Below are 21,394 nucleotides of genomic sequence, written 5' to 3' on the forward strand. Positions count from 1 at the left end.
TCTCGGGTGCACTGTGAAGACCTCTAGTCTGAGACCGCCATCCTTTTTTGGTACGAGGAAGTAGCGGCTGTAAAAGCCTGACTCGCGCTGCGCAGGGGGGACAGTTTCTATCGCCCCTTTTGCAAGAAGGTTTATCAGTTCGGCGCGAAGGACGTGTGTCATTTCGCTTTTCACTTTCGTTTCGACCACGGCGCGAAAGCGCGGCGGTCTGCGAGCGAACTGGAGCGAGTAACCTCGTTTTATTATATTCAAAACCCAATTTGATATGCCGGGGATGGCCTGCCATGCAGCTACTCGTGCGGCTATGGGTTGAATGTGCTTCGGGCACTGGCCGCCTGTTATGAGGGGACCAGTAGCTCGAGTATGCTGTGCTTGGGACACTGTGGTGACAGCGCTTATTTGTAGGGTTGCGCACTGAGAAGTGGGCACGCGCGCTACATTTAGAGCACCTCCGGCGCGAGCGGGAAGGTGGGCATGAAAGGGGACCCGAGTGTGTTTTTGTGACACTTGGGGGAGTGTGTATACATGTAGGGGTGCGTACTGTGTAGTGGGCACACTGCCTACATAGAAAAAGCTCTTTTTGTGCTTTTATTGAGGTCGCCGTGAAAACAGCGTTTGTGTGCAGGCGTGCGTGCATTGTAACAGGCTCGTTTACTGCAGTATAGACATCTCCAACCGCCTTTAGTGAGGGGATTGGAGGAAGTATGTGAGGTTTCTTGTGTGGTGGTCCGGCCGCAGCGGGACTTAACCACGGTCTTTTCAGCACGAAGGTCAGGAGGGCTTCGGAGGCTCGGGGTTCAGCACAATCCTGGGCCGAGGTCCCCGTCTCTCTGGTGGTTTGCGGCTCGTAGAGCGAGAGCGGTGCTGGGTTTTGGTCGCTGGGCGAGACTGTAAGTCTGGCTGCGATGGCTTCGAGATCTGAGGGGGCGGCGCATTTCTACGGCGTCCCGCAGCAGAGCTAGAGCGTTTCGGCAGGAAGTGTCTCATTGCTTGTGACGTCTTCTGAGCCTCAGTGAAGCGTTCAGCGAAACCCTTAACCGACTGGCCAAAGAGGCCGGAAGGCGAGATAGGAGAGTCAAGAAAGGCGGATTTGTCGGCATCTTTCATCTCCGTGAGCGTGAGCCAGAGGTGTCGCTCTAAAACAGCGAGGCTTGCCATGCTTCGGCCGATCGCTTGTGCTGTGGTCTTTGTCGCACGCAGGGCTAGATCAGTAGCGCTGCGGAGATCTTTAAAGTCATAGGTATCTGGGGCAGACTCGTCCAGGTTACGGAGAAGTCTGGCCTGAAAAACCTGCAGCACAGCCATGGTGTGTAGAGCCGAAGCAGCTTGACCAGCGGAGGTGTATGCTCGGCCAGCGAGAGCTGAGGTGGTGCGGCACGGTTTGGATGGATGCACAGGCTTCGACCGCCATCCTGCGGCTGAGGGCGGGCAGAGGTGTGCAGCAATTGCCTCCTCGAGAGGGGGGAGACTCTCGTAACCATGGTCTCGGGCGCCGTCGACAGAGGAGAGCGCTGACGAGACAGAAGTTTTCAAGCGTGCGGAGAATGGGGCTTTCCACGACTTCGTGAGTTCATCGTGAACTTCCGGGAAGAAGGGGGCGTTTCTTTGCGGAGGGGCCGAAGGGCGCCCCTGCAAGAAACCATTCGTCCAGCCTGCTTTTAGCGGGCTCGTCTGGAGGAGACCAGTCGAGCTGAAGGTCGCTGACAGCCCTTGTAAGCACGCGAGTAAGCTCCGCGTCGATATCAGCGCGTTGTCCGGTGCAGCTGGGGGCTGTAGAGGGGGGGGGGGGTCCGCAATGGAGCCCGACCATTCCTCACTACTGGACGCGGCGAGAGAAAGGCTGTCGTGTCTGTCCTCTTCCGCCTCAGGCGCTCCGAAGGAGAAGGGGGCGCTGGTGAGCAGAGACTGGCGCTGCTCGTCCACGAAGAGGACAGGCGAAGGAGAGAGAGCGGGCGAGGCACACGGGGAGTGTTCCGGCGTGAGCTCGCGTGTAGCAGTGTGCTCAGGCATTCTCTGATCGCGGCGTTTCTTACGCGGCACTTGAGAGAGAAGAGGCGGAGCGGGTGGAGCATCGTGGCTGGTTTGAGCTAACCGAGCCCGCAGGGTCGATATAGCCATGTTGTCGCACTCAGGACAGCCGCCCTTGGAGAGTGCGTTCTCAGCATGCTCGCGGCCCAGGCAGGAGACACAGAGGATGTGGCGGTCCTCGCTGGGCAGAGGGCCTCGGCAGGAAGCGCAGGCCCGAGGCATTTGAAACAACGCCTCGAATTTTGGTGAAAAAAGTGTGATGCAGCAGCAAACACACTAGCTTTATAAAGGATATAGTCACGCCGGATGGCGCAGCAGGAAGCGAGTGCTGAAGGCGGCGTCGAGATGAAGCACGAGCCGACGTCCTCAGAGCTGCGTTGCAGTGCTATCCCGCTGAGAGGCTTTTCGACGGCGTGTAGAGGCTTCTCCGGAGAAGACAGCGAAGTGCAGGTGAGATCGCTGAAGGAGATGAAATCTGATCCCTATGGCGAAGCGGTGGCTTATATAGTTCCAGCCACGCCTATTTTGGCGCGTTCGTTCCTCTCCGCCGCCTCACCATAGGTTGCTGCAGTTGCCACAGCACAGCCAATAAGCGCGCGAGCCGCTTCGCTTAGGTCTGCTGTGCTGCAGCACTGCGTTTTACATTATTTAAAAATTAAGGATAATTTTTGGCTTCATATTCTCGAGAAAAGGGGACCTTTTCCCATAGCGTAAGCTAGCTTACGCAGTACGAGAGTACTCTCGAAAGGGAACATAGGTTTTCACAAGACTCACCGGCGCATGCGCAATCCTGACCTCATATGTCATCAGCCCGGAGCTGCTTTGTTGTACAACTGTTGGTGCAAGCTAGATTAAAGTGATTATTATGTTTTGAATATGGATATTTTTCCTACAAAAATGCAACGATTTGCTACAGGAGACCTTTGTTCACCCCCTGAGCCGTGTGAGACACTTTTTTTATGGATGGGAGCTTTTTATTTCACTTCTTTTGGACTGTTTAACTGCAACACCCACTGACTACGTACAATGATAGAGCTTAGAATAGCCAGAACAATTTTTAATATAACTCAGACTGGATTTGTCTGAAATAAGAAAGTCATATATACCTAGGATGCCTTGAGGGTGAGTAATATATGGCATAATGCTCATTTTTGGGTGAACTAACCCATTAAGAGCAAGTGACTGCAATGACGCCTCCATCTGTCATGCTGTGAGCGTGCTACTGTTCAGACACTTGAATAGCACACATTTTTTCTAGGTTAACAGTAGATTGAGCGGCCATATAAATTTGCTACAACTTACATATTTCAGATGATAAGCCATATTTGTGGTCGATGAATGATAGTAACCATTTGGATGTACTTTCTTAGCACAAAATGTTTTGTCTATCACGGACTGTGTGACCTCACCACTTCCTGTGGATTTTTTTTCCTGCGACTAAGCAACTAACAAATTTTGGCTGACCAAGAATCTTCTCCTTGACTAATAGGGGGCAGCCCTACTACTGAAAATCAGAAAGAGTTGACACGGGAGTTTTATTTGAAGATAAACAGTCAATATATGTGCCGACCTTGACCATTATCAAGTTGTTTTGAGTGGTCTAGTGAGATACAGGCTATTATTCGACTTATATTTGAACTACCTTATGCAGTTGTTTGTAGATCTAATTTGAATTGTGTTTTGCTCTCTTATAGTCTTGCTGATTGTAATCTCACTGATAAATCCTGTGAAATTGTGGCCTCAGCTCTACAATCATCAAACTCCTTCCTGAGAGAGCTGGACCTGAGTAACAATGACTTGCAGGATTCAGGAGTGAAGCTTCTCTCAGATGGACTGAAGAGTACGAACTGTCAACTAGAGAAACTGAGGTCTCAAAAAATTTGTAACCGTTCACATAGTATTTAAAAAACATTAAATCAAGTGTAAAACGTTGAGTTATTTATTTACATGTCACGGTATACACAGAATAAAAATATGTTACGGTTAACATTTTATACAGCAGTAATGATATATACCATCATACCGCCCAGCCCTAAAAGACACAATTCATTTTTGATAGCATCTTGTCTAATACTGTCTATAAAGTATCACACTTTAGTGTCCTAAACTGTACTAAACACAATTTGTGTTTGTAGATTATCTGATTGTTGATATGCATGTTTGTAGATTATCTGGCTTTATGGTGACAGAGAAAGGCTGTTGTTGTCTGGCCTCGGCTCTGAGTTCCAACCCCTTATACCTGAAAGAGCTGGATCTCAGCTACAATTACCCTGGACACTCCGGAGTAAAGATGCTCTCTGATCAACTGAACCATCCAAAGTGCAAACTGGAGAAACTCAAGTATGTGGACCTAAAATTATGTTGTTGAGATGTGTATATGTTATAATGTAAATGTTACAAACGGCTCCAAGTTGCAACAATGGCCAAGAGCCAACACGGACCAGCAAATAGCAATGAAATTTGTTTAACAGCATAATTAACAAAGTTCTTCCAACTAGGGCTGAAACGATTCCTAGAGTAACTCGATTACAAAAAATGATCGAGGCAAATTCCTCTGCCTCGAAGCCTCTTTTAATTTATTTTAAATCTCACGTCAGGTTCTTTCGCAATGATTTCGTCCGAGATCTCATACTGCAAGGACTCAGCAGTGTTTTGATTTGGGGGCGCGTGCAAATGTAAAGAGAATGTTGTGGCGTGTGCCCATTGCAAGATAGAGTTGGCACACCACAACTAGGGCCCTATGATTTCCGTGATGCAGAAAACTCAGAGGGAATCGCGGAATCCAGTCATAAAAATGGAATTTACAGTTTAACGTGGAATGGCAAGGAATTTGCCAAGTTTTGAATGAATTAATCAAAAATAGGTCATTGCACTTACATCAAATCACGATATGGAATAATATCTGTAAATATTAAGCCAGAACAGTCTATTTAAATATGATTCCTGCATGTTCTGCCTGTCTGTGTTAATGAATGGCGCAGAAGCGCGTCTCAATAAAAGTCCGGTTTAAAGACAGTTATTTGCCAGATATCTATTACTTTTGTTCAGCAGAATGTACATAGCCTACTACAAAAAAAAAAAAATCAAACATTTTTTTTAAGGTTTAATCACACAACATTTCTTCCATGATTTATTTTTAATAGTAAATCCCCTTTGTTTACCAAAAAGTTAAGTTTGCTTAATTTTCAATAATTAAAAGATATATTAAATAAATGTTTTATTTGTTTAATGTTTAATGTGCATCTCAGAAAATGCTTTATTTTAAACCCCAACTGAATGGCACTTAAATGCACTTAATTCATCTGTCAACTTTATCGTCATTGTTCACAGTACAAGTACAGACAGAGAAACAATGGGTAATAATTAAATGTTTATTTTTGATGTATGCATTGCATTCTATGCATTTAAAAAAATAAAATTATTTTTTTTCTAAAAAAGGAAACTTAGTTATTCATTTTAAGAGACCCAGGAGTCTTTTTTTTCTCTTGCATTATTAATATTGCACTTTAATTAAGCAAAAACGCATTTTATCCGATTACTCGATTAATCGATGGAATTTTTGCTAGAATACTCGATTACTAAAATATTTGATAGCTACAGCCCTAATTCCAACAGTAAGTAGTCAGTATTAATGTAATTCAGTGATGTAAGTGTGCATGGCGGTGGACTGTGAGCTCAAGGTCTAAACTATATGCAAACAAAATAAACAATGAAACAAAAGAGAAAGCAGCTGGTCCGGTTAGCGTTATCACCTCCGGTTGAAAGAAACACCCACTAGTAACCCGTATACCTGCAAACCAAAAATAAAAAATAAAAAACACAGGCTCAGCACTCACTGGGACATAACACCCCAACTTTTTTTCTTAAACCCATAACCAATTTAAATACTTCGAATTATCTTTCCCCCTACTAATATTATTACCATTATTACAACATCACTACTGCCCCTCTAAGTTTCCTAAGGTCAAAACACAATTAGTAAGATAACAGTCATCCCCATTCAGCGTACCCATATCCCATTTCTGCCACACTCCAGCAATCTGGATCCTAGAAGCACTTTTAAGGAGTAGGAAGAAAAAAAGCAAAAGAGCAATACCAAATATTGGTATTCTTCATTGTCTGTGCCTCAAATATGATTAATTTGCAGATTATAGGTTTGCAAAAACAAAACCCACCTCATCAATTGCTGACTTGGGCTCTGCAACGATCGCAGAAAAGTCAACTGGTTGTGATCTGTATAAACAACAATTTGAGCCCCTCCCCCTACATACACATTGAAATATTGAAGGGCCCATATCAAAGCAATTTCTTCATTTTCAATAACCGAATAACTTTCTTGATAAGAATTGAATTTGTGCAAAAAATAACCTACTGGGTGATCAAAACCATCAAGTTTCCACTTGAACCACAAAAGGTTTATTGAACTGCGGCACTGCTAAGATTGCTTGTTTTAGTTTAGATTGTTGAAGTATAAGAGAGCAAAAGCTTTACATTTCCAACCAGGGGACCAAACGAACTTAACAGATGCTCTCAACAAATTAGTCTGTGTGCTCACAACAGATAAAAAATTGTGGCAAAACCCCCGGTAATACCCCGCCATACCCAGAAAACGCATGATTTCTATTTCCATAGCGGAATAGGGAATCGCTTGATAGCATGTATTTTCACTTGCAACATACGCATGCTACCACGTCCCACCTCACTTCCCAAGTAGACCACAGTTGCCATCGCAAACTCACATTTGGCTAAATTGACAGTATGTTGAGCCTCAGCTAGACGAGAAAACAAAGCACAAACAACCTGGTTCATCATCTGGCACAGTCCTGAAACAACCTGGTTCATCAATCTCTGAAACGTCACTGGCGCATTTCTAAGAGTAAGAATATAATCCGCAAGACGTAATAAAGGCTGTGAACTCTTGGGCCCAAGATGTTAATGGCACCTGCAAGTATCCTTTCGGAAGTCGTGGCCTAATGGTTAGAGAGTCGGACTTCCAATCGAAAGGTTGTGAGTTCGAGTCCCGGGCTGGCAGGAATTGTGGGTGGGGGGAGTGCATGTACAGTTCTCTCTCCACCTTCAATACCACGACTTAGGTGCCCTTGAGCAAGGCATCGAACTCCCAACTGCTCCCCTGGCGCCGCAGCATAAATGGCTGCCCACTGCTCCGGGTGTGTGCTCACAGTGTGTGTGTGTTCACTGCTCTGTGTGTGTGCACTTCGGATGGGTTAAATGCAGAGCACAAATTCCGAGTATGGGTCACCATACTTGGCTGAATGTCACGTCACTTTTTTCAACAGGTCAAATTTACTGACGAATTTAGTGGCACCTACTTGGTCTAAGCAATCCTCAACCCAGGGAAGGGAGCAGGCTTAGTGATCTTATTTATCTTTCAGTAATCTGTGTAAAATCTATAAGAGTTATCTGATGTTTTTAAAAGTAGACATGGAGAAGCCCAATTGGAGCAAGATGCTTTTGCTAAACCATTGTCCAGTAAATACTGAACCTCAGCCTCTAACACCTTTTTTCTCACAATTGGCCTACAATAAAAAGGTTGACGAATGGCAACACGTAACCCCCATTTACAAGATGTTCAATAAGATGAGTACGTGATGGAATACCACCAAACAAAGCTGAACATTCATGCCTTTATTAATCCCCCCTGCTGGATAGTAGACAAGTAACTCATTAAATTTTCCAAATTACACAGCGTTTCTGTATTTGTCAATCTAGTTTGCAACACACAATCTGCAGGAGCTTCAACCTCCTCCTTTTCCCCAGGTGGGATCCCATCCCCCTCGGAAGCTGTTAGTACAGCCGAAGTCTTAGAATCTACTCTATCACGAGAGAAATATGGCTTTAACAGGTTAACATGAAAGCTGCTCACATTTCATTCAAACGGTGTGGAAATAAGATATTTCAAGATAATCCTAACCCTAACCCGAGAATTTGGCCCAAAAGGGTGATGCAGGCATAGGCAATAATACCAGGACCTTATCGCCTGGAGAAAACTAATTTCAGCCTGGAGAAAACGCATTTCAGATCCCCAATCAAATAAACGCTTCATTTTCCCGTTTTTTCTCCAAATTCTCTTGTGCAGCTTGCCACACCAAATAAAAAAAAAACTCCACCTAAACCCTCTAACATTGTTCAACAGGCTTATCGCAGGCTCTTTTCCTTTCATGCAGTCATCTAAAAAAGCTAAAGGACGAAGAATTTTGTGCCCAAAAAACAGCTCATTAGGGCTAAAACCTTAACTAGACTGTAACTTACCCAAAAAGACCACATAAGTTCACCAATTCAGACTGCAATATCTATACCTTATGCAGCAGAACATACATGCACGTAAATGGTATTCCCTGAACCAACACACTCTTTCCCAAACTTAACGCTGTGAAAAAAGGTAGTGAAGACTCTAAAATGAAGGATTCGGAAGCACCAGTGTCAAGCAAAATAATTTTCATTTACATTTACCGTACAATCTCAGCTCCCCTGGCAATGTAACAAACTCCTCCATCACAAACAGAATATAACTCAGGTTTAATCCAAGCAAACATTCATCCACCGGGACAACTTGCAACGGTTTCTCACCAGGACAAAGCTCAGGATGAACAAAATCAGTCAATAATACCGGAGATGAAACATTTTGCGATCTTATGAAACCCTTACCACACATTTGGTTACGTTTGAGGACAGGACATTCTTTTTTCCAATGCCCTTCTTCAAAACAATAAAGACACACAGAATCAGGAAAAGCTCTTGGAGGTACATTTATTACATCTGTTTTTAATAAATTAGATTTACAAAAATTCGTTCTCCAACAATCCTCACTACAATTCCTATCCCTGTTCAATCTATAGTCACCAACCCTATTTTTGTGCATTACCACAAAATCGTCAGCTAACACTGCAGCCTCCCCAGACGTCCTAGGCTTGTTCTCATTAATATAGGTGGCAATATTTTCTGGAACAATACTTTTAAACTGCTCAGTGAGAATCAATTCTCGCAGGCCCTCAAATGTACTTACACTGGAAGTAGAACACCAGTGGTAAAAGTGAGTAGTTAAATCACGAAGAACTTCAACATGGGAAGTGTTGATTGTCATGTCGATGATTTAAAAAAATAAAAAAGCATTCTATTAAATTATTATTTCATTGTGTTTTATTTTGAGCAAGCATATGCAATGAGTCCAGCAGCCTAATGACTACACAAACCTTTTACATACAAAGTTTTTGTGCCAAGAGATATTTTACCCCCAAAATGTTGATGTCTGCTTAGTCAAACAATGTGTTACCCAGTGGCGTAACTTTGTTTTGATTAGTGGTGGGGACACATTTTTTTTTTTTTTTAATTTATAACATAATTTACATGGGGACATTTTTACAGTTGGAAAAACGTACTTTTCGCTTTTCAAAAATACATTGATGTATTTATTTATGTACCGGGGCGGCGCCAGAGAATATTGAACACAGGTGCTGAGGGGGTGCTAGATCATTGACAGGGGAGCTGGGCAATTCAGGGCTCCAGACTCATTCTTCCCACTGGTTGTTCTTTTGCGACTAACTTTCTGAGTTTTTTTTTTTTTTTTTTGCTAGAATATGCTATTAATCCAGCAGTTCTCAATTCCAGTAATTGTGACCCCCAGCTCTGCATATTTCGCACCTCTTTCTTTGTTAACACACCTGATTCAGATAATCAACTCGTTAAACGTGAGCTCCGGGCATGAACTGTATTCCGATTGATATGGTCCCTACACAGTGTTCATTGCCCTCTACTCCATGAGCAGGGGAAATTTGTTGAAGTTGACTTCACTTCTGAACATTCATTCATGGATTTGCACTGTGCAATGTCTTCACACACAGACAAGTGTGACTCCATATACCTTTATAAATAAATACAATTTAAATTCACATCTAGCACACTTCAATGTACTTTAATTGAAACATATACGTTCTCTTAGAACTGGAATCATTGTGGAATATCCTGTGATGTTCACTTCACAAGGCACTTACATTTGAATAGAATAAACGTCTGAAGCCATAAGAGAAAAATACAAAATGTGCAGAGCAGGGGAGGCACGAGGACTGGAACCGCTGTTATAAATGCATGGTGATGAACTTTAATCATAGTTTATAATTATATGTTAATGAAAGTGGTTAACATTCAAACTGTTCTTTTTTCAAACTGTATTATTTGTGATTTGAATTTTGTGAACAGGAGATCCTCTTTTTTTCTATTTTATAAGCCCAACTTCAGATGCTTTCACTTTTGATTTTGCGATCTTGTTAGGTTTTACAATAAAAGATAATTGTCTGTTTCGCTTACATCTATACAGCTTTCACCTTTTAAGACTAAAAAAATTTATTCATTGTTATTTTTTATTAAAATGCACAACAACAATAAAACAGTAAGATTCAATGACAAACTAGCTTACAAAATTTTTATTTAATTCAATTCAAGTTGAATTGCACTTTTTATGATGCAAATCACTGCAAAGCAACTTTACAGAAATGTTAATCTCTACTACATTTAGTTGTAGCTTATCAGTGGTGACTGTCAGTTTATGTGCATATGATAGGAATTTTCAGAAAAATTAATACAAGACATAATATAAATCCCATGACAAAACAGAGAAACAAATAGAGACATAAATAGTGTAGCAGCTGTTCCAGCAAAGTAAAATTAATTAGTTTAACCCTAAACTAAAGAATAATAATGTGCATTTGATCAGATACAACTGCAGTCACAAATTATTTGAATGCTTGGTGAAAGAGATGTGTTTTTAATCTAGATTTAAACAGAGAGATTGTCTGAACCCTGAATGTTATCAGGAAGGCTATGCCAGAGTTTGGGAGCCAAAAGTGAAAAAGCTCTACCTCCTTTAGTGGACTTTGTTATCCTAGGAACTACCAAAAGTCCAGCGTTTTGTGACCTTAAGTAGCATGATGGATTGTAGCATGGTATAAGGCTAGTTAGGTACGCAGGAGCTAAACCATTTAGGATCTTATAGGTAAGTAATAATAATTTGTAACTGATATAGAACTTAATAGGTAGCCAGTGCAGAGACTGTTAAATTGGGGCAATATGATCATATTTTCTTGACCTGGTAAGAACTCTAGCCGCTGCATTTTGGACTCACTGTAGAAGTCCATTACAATAGTCCAGTCTAGAGGTCATGAATGCATGAACAAGTTTTACTGGACCAGAAGCAGGTAACATGTTTTGTTGCTTGGCAATGTTTCTAAGATGGGAGAATGCTGTTTTTGTAACATGGGAATTATGGTTGCTGTCTAATATAACACCCAGCATTTTGACTGCAGAGGAAGTAACAGTACATCCGTCTAGTTGCAAACTTTAGTCTACTATATTCTGTGTACTATTTTTTGGTCCAATAATAATAATATCTCGGTCTTATCCGAATTTAATAGGAGAAATTTATTGGTCATCCAATCTTATACATTTTTAGCACACTCATAACAGTGGTAACTAATCCCGTATTTTCTAATAATTTTACCAAGGGGCAACATGTATATTGAAAATAGCAGAGGACCTAGGACAGATCCTTGTTGCACTCCATGTTTTACTGGTGATAAATGAGATGACTCCTCATTTAAATAAACAAAATGGTAGCGATCGGACAGGTAGGATCTAAACCATCTTAGAGCCTGCCCTGGAATACCTGTATAGTTTTGTAATTGATCTAGGAGTATGTCATGATCTATGGTGTCTAATGCAGCACCAAGAGCATGTAAAACTAGCAATGAGATGCAGCCTTGATCTGACGCAAGAAACAAGTCATTTGTAATTTTAACAAGTGCAGTTTCTGTGCTATGGCTGGACCTGAAACCTGAAATTCTTCATAGAGATAATTCTTTTGCAGGAAGGAGCACAATTGTGTCATGAACCGGGTATCCTCCGGTCTCTTCCTCCCTCTTCTGGTTAGTCTCCTTCACACACTCTTCCACTCATCTCATTATCACTCACAGCTGTCTCTCATTCTTCCTTCTTTCCGCACCTGCTTTCTCTGATTAGACCGTCTACTCTTAGCCTTCTCTCCCCTTTGTTCTCCGCCAGATTATTACCTCATGTTCGCATATGCTCCTGATCCTGGGTGTTCTCCCCTGCCTTATCACGTCGTGTCTTGTGCTTATTGAAACCTCGCTAACCTTGTCAGGGATCTGGGAAGGAGGACCCAATTGCAGTGAGATAACAAGGTTTTATTGACAAGACAGACTGATACAATAGGTAGTGAAGTGCACAACAGATACCACAACAGGAACACAATAAACTAGGGAAGCTAGGGAAGGCTTCAGGAAACAACTGGCAGAATACTTGGGCAACAGAGGGGGCAGCAAGACCAGGCTGATAGAGAAAGCCACACAAGGCACCATAGAGCAGAGCTCAGAAACTTGTTGACCACGGACTCTGGAGACAGACCAGATGCCAGGCTGGTAGAACCAGGGCAGGACACATTGGGACAGGTCAGGAACTCGAACACAAGACTAGACAGGACAAAGCTCCACAAAAACAAGTTAAATCCAAGACAAAGAATATAAACCAATGAACTAATAAAAGTAAAGTAACAAAATAAGAAATTACCAATTTAACCAACTTAAGAGAATGATCTAAAAAACTAACAAGGCCATGTGCTGACATTAGACACAAGAAACAAACATAAAACAAATTGACAGTGCAAAACCTTGACAAACCTCTCTTCTACCCAGCGTCCTGCTGACGTGAGTTGACTGTTGCTGGCTTTCTCCATCGGCTCACCCGGACCCATTCTCTGCTCTCCCGGGAGCCTATATCACCTGCAGACTGACAACCCTCCTTTGTTTAGTAGAGAGACACTTCAGTTTGAAACGTCGCTTTGCGACAGCCTCTGTTATTTTACCCTGTGAAGATTTGAGTTTATTAAAGCCATCGCAATTGAGTCCTCTCTCTCTCCTTCAGCATTGTGACAAATTGTGCAGACACAACTTTTTCTAAAATTTTGAGATTTGAAAGGGACCGATAATTTGCCAGTTCACTAGGATCTAGTTGTGGTTTCTTAATAAGAGGCTTAATAACCGCCAGCTTGAATGGTTTTGGGACATGACCTAAAGATAACGATAAGTTAATAATATTGAGAAGCGGTTCTTTGGCTACAGGTAACAACTCTTTCAGTAATTTAGTGGGTACAGGATCTAATAAACATGTTGTTGGTTTAGATACAGTGATAAGTTTATTTAGATCTTCCTGTCCTATAGTTGTAAATCAGGTGGTGTCTGGTTATTTGTTAATCTAGCCACTGTGCTAAATAAAAACCTTGGATTGTTTTGGTTATTTTCAATGAGTTTATGGATATGCTTGGCCCTGTCAGTTTTTAGGGCCTGTCTATAGCTGGACATGCTGTTTTTCCACACAATTCTAAAAACTTCCAATTTAAGTTTTCTCCATTTGCGCTAAAAGACTAGGAGCTTCTTTCTCGAGAGAGTGGGTATTACTGTTATACCATGGCACAGTATGTGTTTCTCTAACCTTTTTCAATTTGATGGGGGCAACAGCTTCTAATGTATTAGAGAAAATAGTACCCATGTTGCCAGTCATTTTGTCTAGTTTATGTGCATTTTTGGTTACACATATACACATATTAACAAAAATGAATAAGATGAGGCATGGCATAAGCCTGCCTACACTAGATGCTGTATTAGGCTATATACCATATATAATGACTAATAAATTACAGAGCATTTAGCAAACCCTGAGGAATCAAATAAAAATAAAAGAAATTTGAAAAGAGCCTCCATAGCCAACGTGGGGTATACAGCATTTTATATAAGCTTTTTTATATAAGCATTTAATATAAGCTTTTTTAAATTGAAAACAAAACAAAAAGAAAAGTAATTCTAAACATGATGCCGGTGACAGTGCTTGCATGTTTTCCCCCCACAAGAATACCAACATGTTCACCTTTTCTGGTTTAAGAAGTGGTCTTTTACTTTACTTTAGCGTGAAAACCATCAATATTCGCATCATTTTTGCTGTGCGCACCTTCGTGCTCCTGCTGAAGTGGCGAGTATAAACCAGGCTCTACATTCGATGCGCTGCGTAGTTCAAACGAGTTGTCGTTTGATGTTTCTCATATGCAATGGAAATGGCAGCTCTTATGCGTTGAACAACACGGTGATTGCGCCAGTGCGAGGGCTCACAAAATTTAATCGGTCACAGTCTGGAGACCTGCAATTAATAGTAGCCTAAATATAACCAATACACATACATAAATGAATTATAAAATAGATACAATTTTATATGAATAATAATATAAATATAAGGACAGCTCACACACTCAATTTTTTTAATGGGCTATTCTTTAATTTTGTAGTCTGTATGAAAAGGTGCATTTCTATTAAAGGCACGTCCATGTGGAGATGGTGAGTCAGCGTTGGCAATCTCATCTTTCCACAGACACTGACTCAGAAAGCACTAGTTTATTAATAAAAAATTCTAATGTCTTCTTTTACCCCTGACATGTTCATAATCACTTTGCCGGTGTTTTTAGGCAATTGCTTTATGCGCGAGTTTGAGGGCAGAATGCCTATAGCCTATTAAAGTATGGTTAATATATTATTATATTAATCAATTAATAAATTAATAATCTATAGTAGAGGGCAGGCCTATTTAGCACAAGGAATTGCTCCATTTTTTAAATAAAATGCTATAATGACATTACGAAAAGTGCGACAGCTGCATATCATGTCATTTCATTGCATGAGTTATGCATGCATAAGGAGTCAAATGTTTTTTTTTCACCCTTTTACTAGATTATGAAGAATGATTTGTTGATCTTGTTTTCCCTTTAATACATACCTTTCACAAGATATTTTTCAATTACTTTCAAAAAGTGGTAGGGACAATATCGACCCTGGCAGAAAGTGTTGGGGACATGTCCCACTCGCAAATTACTCCTATGGTGTTACCAGATATTACATTACTTTACACAGAGTTTAAATTATATAGATAATGATTATGCTTATATAGAGATGTAGTATGCTGTCAAGACTTCCTCACAAGTGAATTTCGATAAAATATCTGGCTGGACAATTCATTGAAAGAAACTGTACCTGAACTATAACAGCCACAACAGTTATTGTTAACAACAGTTTATAATACTAACATTGTGCACAGGCCACAAAAAAAAACACAAACCCATTTTAATGCCATTATAGCGCTAATTAATAAATGCTCCTTATTTAATCAGTAAAACATACATTTCAGGACTCCCATTATGTATCTATATCTGTTTTTCTAAGACCATTTTTACATGCCTTTTCTGTTCTGCTTAGTTTTGACCATGGAGAGTCCTTCAGCATCACACCAGGACTGCGGAAATGTAGGTTCTCTCCCTGACAAGCAGACTGCATGCATATCTACAGTATATTTTCAATTCATTATTGTGTTTTTATAACATAAATTTTGCAGCAGCCATAGAAGAACTGTGCCTTATAATCCAAAGCTAAATCCAATGCCCTAATGACATCCTATGACCATATGACAACATTTATGTTTAATCTCGCTTCAGATGCCTGTGTTCTCACATTTGATCGAAACACAGTAAACACTCATCTCATTCTATCTGAGAACAACAAAAAAGCAACATATTTGGAGGAGGAGCAGCAATATCCTGATCATCCAGAAAGATTTGAGCACTACGAGCAGGTTCTGTGTAGAGAGAGCCTGACTGGACGCTGTTACTGGGAGGCTGAATGGAGTGGCTGGAGTCACATAGCAGTCACATATCAAGGTATCAACAGGAAAGGAGGAAGCGACTGCAGGTTTGGACTCAATAAAAAGTCCTGGAGTCTGGTCTGCTCTGGTAAAAATTACTATGCCAGGCATAATAATGCAAGAACTGACATACCTGCACCCTCATTATGTTCTAACATAATAGGAGTGTATCTAGATCAGCCAGCTGGCTCTTTGTCTTTTTACAGTGTTTCCTCTGAAACTGGTCAAATGATCCACATTTACACCTTCCACTCCACATTTACTGAGCCCCTCTATGCAGGGTTTGGTGTTGGGGTTGACAGTGGATCTTCAGTGTGTTTATGTTAAATACAGAAGCTGTGAAGTAGATGTGTCTGACAAATACAGCCTGTGGAGGAAATAAACTATGAGAGTTCAGCTCCAACTCTAATTAAACACACCTGAACCAGCTAATCATGGTCTTCAGGATTATCTGAAAACTAAAGGTACTGTAGGTGTGTTGGAACAGGTTTAAGCTGAACACTGCAGGACTGTGGCCCTCCAGGAGCGAGTTTGACACCTATGTGCTAAAATATGCTTAAATTATTTATTTATTATGTTAGTGTGATATGTCCGTAACTGATGTCACATTATTATAATTTCTTTGTACTTTACTTCCAGTGCAAAACATACTGTTATATTTTGTAAATAACTGTGTGTGTGTTTATATATAAATGAAAACTTCAAGCTTGTATTTCAGATTTGCATAACGGGTGACCCTTATAGTAAGCCAGCTAAGCATTGTTTAATATATGCACGTCAAACAGAAAGAAATCAGTTGCATTTATTTTAGTTATTCGTTTAGTTATACTTAAATGCAATACTATTGAGGAAATAAATGTTTTAAAATGACAGAGAAAAGCAATCACATAGTAGCATGTTATTATGATCTGTTAAGTGAATGTGTGTTCCTGCTGAACGTTTGACTTCTTACGCTTAAAACAGTTTGTGCTCTTGATTTTGTTTTTTTGTTTGTTTTTTTCCTGGTTAATCACTGCATCTTTTTCCGTTCGGTAATGTATTAACTTCCTGTTCTGATTTAGGTTTAAAAATTGTAAATGTTATGGTGTTCTTTTCTTTTTGCAAGTTTATATTAAAGTTGTGTTGCTCCAGTTTGTAACTTCTACATTGTATTTTTTTATTTATGTATTTCATTATATTTTAGTGACATTAAATAAATTGTTACCATCATAATTAAGGAAACATGAATGTTGCTCATGTAAAATAAAACATAATATATAATTTTATTGGCACATAATATACATTTTTGCAAAAAAAAAAAAAAATACATACATTGCATACATATAAATTGCGACTTTTGAAATATAAAATATATTTCAAATAGTTTTTATATATAAAAATAGTAGGCAGAAACATCTTGTTTTTTCTTTCTTCAACATCTTCGACAATCATTTAAATTATAATCATGCTCATAACATCGCAATCCAAATGACAAAATCATAATAATATCGCAAGCGCAAACATCTGTGATTGGTCCATCATGACCAGCGTTGAGAAAAGTAACAGTTGTCATATGATACGTTCATTAAACTTCAGTGGCGGTAGGGACAATAATTTGCGTTTGATTAGGTAAACTTGCATAGCCTTTTAATTGAATATTTAAATGGTTCTCTTGTATAAGCATTTTTAGATTGTACCTGATCAGCAAGAGTAAAGATTGTGTCTATGGAGACTATTATTATGAAACACGTCTCCCGGAAGCTATTTCAACCGTATGAGTCAAAAGCAAAAGCTGACAGCTTTCAGGTGACGACAGTGTCTGTGTTTAACAGTTTTACTAACTTCATCATGGCTGAGTCTTTGCTTCGATGGACTGTTGATAAGTTAAAGCATAGTTTTGGATTGGAGGCAAGCGACGACATTGTACGGTAAGTACATTTTAATAGAGGATGAATTGTGTGGAATCTGTGGTCATTTGTAGAAATGATTTAAAGTATAAATAACAGAACTGCCAAGCCAGAAAATGTGGACTTAAAGTAAGAAGGGAATAAATACAACAAGAGAAGGAATAGCTTGGTGTGCAAATCTCTTTTGTACAAAATTATGACGTTGGCACGTTTTTTTTTTTTAATACCATTATATTTCCATCGCGCTTTAAGAAATACTAATGTAAACGCCTTGTTACATCATTATGAGATTTAGTCCCAAAGTGTCATACTACCACTACATTGACATGACCATATGGAAAGATATATTAATGTAACAAAATACCGCTAATGTGTAAGAAATGTATGTGGTGAGGTGATTAATAAATACACAACTGACAGTAGATTATTTGGAGTTTGTGATGGGTGTGTTTGTCCATCTCATATTCAAACAGAATATATATATATATATATATAATTTTTTTTTTTTTTTTTAAGGGTCTTTATGAGTAAAAAATTTGTAAAGTATCTGTGTTTTCAGGTACATCCTATCTATTGACAATGCTGATGAAATTGTGGAGTATGTTGGAGATCTCTTACAAGGAACAGAGGGAAACCAGAAGGATTTTGTGGATGAGCTGGTGCAGAGATGGCAGAGGTGTCAGATGCACGCGCCTGATGGTCAAGAGGGCGTCTTTAAGAAAGAGGCAATCTTGGGTAAATATGGACTGGTGTTTTTAATGTGAATACAGACACTGGTAAGAACTAAGGATACTATATGAGGTGCTTATGGAAAAGCTGAAATACGGGAGCACACAAAGACAGCAGTATAATGCTATATAATTATCAAAATGCTAATGTTTTTTCTTTAATTGTTATTCTTATGTTTGTCTCAGTATTTGATATGCTTTGACTCATATTTGTCATAATTGCACTTAATAATGTGTTCATTGTTCAAAATGTTGCAAATCATACACACACACACACACACACACACACACACACACACACTGGGGCATCACTGTGCAACTTTCCATTTTTGTCATAGCCTGTTACAGTGAAGAAACAAACATCATTTACATGTTTTCAAACAGTTCAAAAAAAATAGTTGGTTCCAGATTGGTTCTACTACTATTTCTTGTCGATTAGCATAGGGGTGTGCACGGATAATTGAACATTCGAATATTCATTCTGCTCTAATTATTCGATAAATAAAAATGATATTTGAATTTCACAAAAAAAATAAAATAAATCACAATAAAACGTAATTTGGTCACTTTCTGTGATTCTCCACGGCATATTTAAAGATGTATGCAAGCAAAAAAATAATTAATGAATGCATAAGGGGCCGTTCACATATCGCGCCTAAAAACGCTTGTAAAACGCTAGGCGTGCTGCTTTCTTTTTCTTTCCAAAGCGCTCGGGCAGAAGCGCTCCTGAGGCGAATGCCGTTGCTAAGCAACAATGACGCGCTCTCTCCATGAAGACGTGGAAATTTCAGCAAAGGATAAATGGATTTGCAACACAAAAAATCGCTTTCAGTAGCTCTGCTACTAAATTTATTTCAAAATGGAAATCCATATACAGCTATGATCAGCTGTTCCTTCATCTTGGCTGAGCTTTCAACGTTACGGGAAAGGATGAAGCTGAGTGTTTAGTTCTTGTCACATGACCTGCGGTGTGCTTGCGGCATTATGAAAAGTTTAGATGTTTTTAACTCGATGCGGTGCGGACGCGCCTGGAAAAAATGGGCGTGTCGCTTCCATTATGAGCGCGCATACCGCGCGCCTACATTGGAAATAACGAACTTGAGCATGCAAAAGACGCGATATGTGAACGCCCCCTAAAAGAACTGCGGTCTTCTACAGTACTTCAAATATGGCGTGGAGAATCACAGAAAGTGACCGAATTCAAGAACATGGTCGCGGCATCTCTCAAGCAACGAATAAACACCGCTAACTTGGAGAATGCAGTGAAAACTCCTCTTCTCGCGTCTGCCCTAGACCCTCGGCACAAACATCTCAGGTTTCTCGATGAAAACATGAGTGAAGTAAGAAAATAAAACTTTTTTTGAATATTATCAGAACATTTTCCTTGACGCGAGTGGTGCATCATCAACGATAAAGTGGATGCAATGCCCACTCGTTGGAAAAGGCTGAGCCAGTTCTCCAGCGATGATTACAGAGAGTCCAGCCGAGACGAGTGGGAACAATTCTTGCTGGAGCCATGTATTGCACCAGATGAGGATCCCATTCAGTGGTGAAACGAAAACACGAAGCGCTTCACAAAACTTACCGTTATTTGTGAGTCCCGACAACGTCTGTGCCGTCAGAGCGCGTTTTCTCCGCAGCCGGCCTTATTGTTAACAGACTAATGAGTTAACAGACTAACGAGCCGACTTTCCCCCGATCATGTTTACATGCCCGTATTTCTTAACAAGAACATGTAAAACGATAGAAAAAAAGCAAAAAAGATCTGCTGACAGTTTAAAAGTTTCAAAGTTAAGTGTAGGCTACGTTCTACAATAGCTAATACAATTGCTGCAGGCTGCTTTACGTTTTTTCTTTGTTCACTTTTTTTTTTCTTTTCTTTTTTTTGCTTTTAATCTGTACTTTTGTTTGTTTGCACACATTGTTAAAGGTTTTCAGCTACAAAACACGATGTGTAATGTTCAAGCTTATTCCCAGCCGGCATTTCAACGTTGAAACAACGTTGAATTACCTTTCGATTTTGCAAATTGGATCAATGTTGAAATCACGACGTTGATTTACTGTTGAAATCGCGACGCTGTTTCACCATCTTCGCTTCATCATGGGTGAATTACGGTCGTTCTGGAGACCTTGGATTAACGTTGAATGAGGTGTTAATTTTAAAAAGTGAATCGACTTTCATAACACGACGTTGTTTCACCGTTGTACCGTGCACCATGTATAAATACACAATTGTATGTTCAATTAGATCCTAGTTTGCATTTAGATCAACACTGTACAGGATAAAGGATAAAAATCTATAACAGGGTGGTTGGAAACAAAGTGCACAACACTATTCATTAAACACTTATTTAATGAATTCAGATGAAAGTTTACAATATTAACAAATAATTCAAAAGCAGTGTTTTCAGAGCCCCCAGTTACACTGTTTTAATCAGAACCCTAGCAATACAGTGTAGTAAAATAAGTAAAATCAAATTAAGTACATGTTTATTAAACAGAAGTGACTTGATTTCTTACCAATGTTTCAAGAACAAGCTGGATCCTTAATGACTCTACAAGGAGAAAGAGGAAATGGTTTACTGAAAAGTTCTTAAAAAGCAGGATTTAATTTATAGCATTTCTTTAAACCAGTGGATCTCAAACTTTTTATACCAATTACCACTTCAGAAAATATTTGTCTTTCTAAGTTCCACCATAATGACCAACATTAAATTTCAACACTGGACTGTGCTTACATACAGGTAACATAAATGAAAGACTTAAAGTTTAAAATGTGTTATAACAAAAGTAACATAACTGTACTGTACTTAAATGTAAAAAAAAAAAAAAAAAAAAACCTTACTCAAAGATTAAATTAAAATGTATTGACGTGCATATTTAATTTAGTGATAACCCTGTGTAACCACTAGAGCGGGCCTGACACTGAGAACCACTGCTTTAAACAATCCTAATTCATTTTTAAATTCATTTTCATAAATTCATTTA

General features: G+C 39.8%; 1 protein-coding gene and 1 pseudogene across 4 annotated transcripts in view; both read left to right on the forward strand.

Annotated features, from left to right (window-relative positions):
- Positions 1 to 16,156, forward strand: part of LOC132110066 (NLR family CARD domain-containing protein 3-like) — a 34,538-nt pseudogene extending 18,382 nt beyond the window's left edge.
- Positions 16,157 to 17,556: 1,400 nt separating this feature from the next.
- Positions 17,557 to 21,394, forward strand: part of trip4 (thyroid hormone receptor interactor 4) — a 99,801-nt gene continuing 95,963 nt past the window's right edge. The window contains exons 1-2 of one of the 4 annotated variants that reach the window (XM_059516432.1): positions 17,557 to 17,699; positions 18,238 to 18,413. In XM_059516432.1, the coding sequence (XP_059372415.1) occupies positions 17,620 to 17,699; positions 18,238 to 18,413 (256 nt within the window). In that variant the 5' untranslated portion in view covers positions 17,557 to 17,619. The remainder of the gene's footprint in view (positions 17,700 to 18,237; positions 18,414 to 21,394) is intronic. The other 3 variants (XM_059516439.1, XM_059516448.1, XM_059516457.1) reach the window with 3 other exon arrangements.

This window comes from Carassius carassius, chromosome 2 (assembly GCF_963082965.1).
Source record: "Carassius carassius chromosome 2, fCarCar2.1, whole genome shotgun sequence".
Classification (NCBI taxonomy): domain Eukaryota; kingdom Metazoa; phylum Chordata; class Actinopteri; order Cypriniformes; family Cyprinidae; genus Carassius; species Carassius carassius.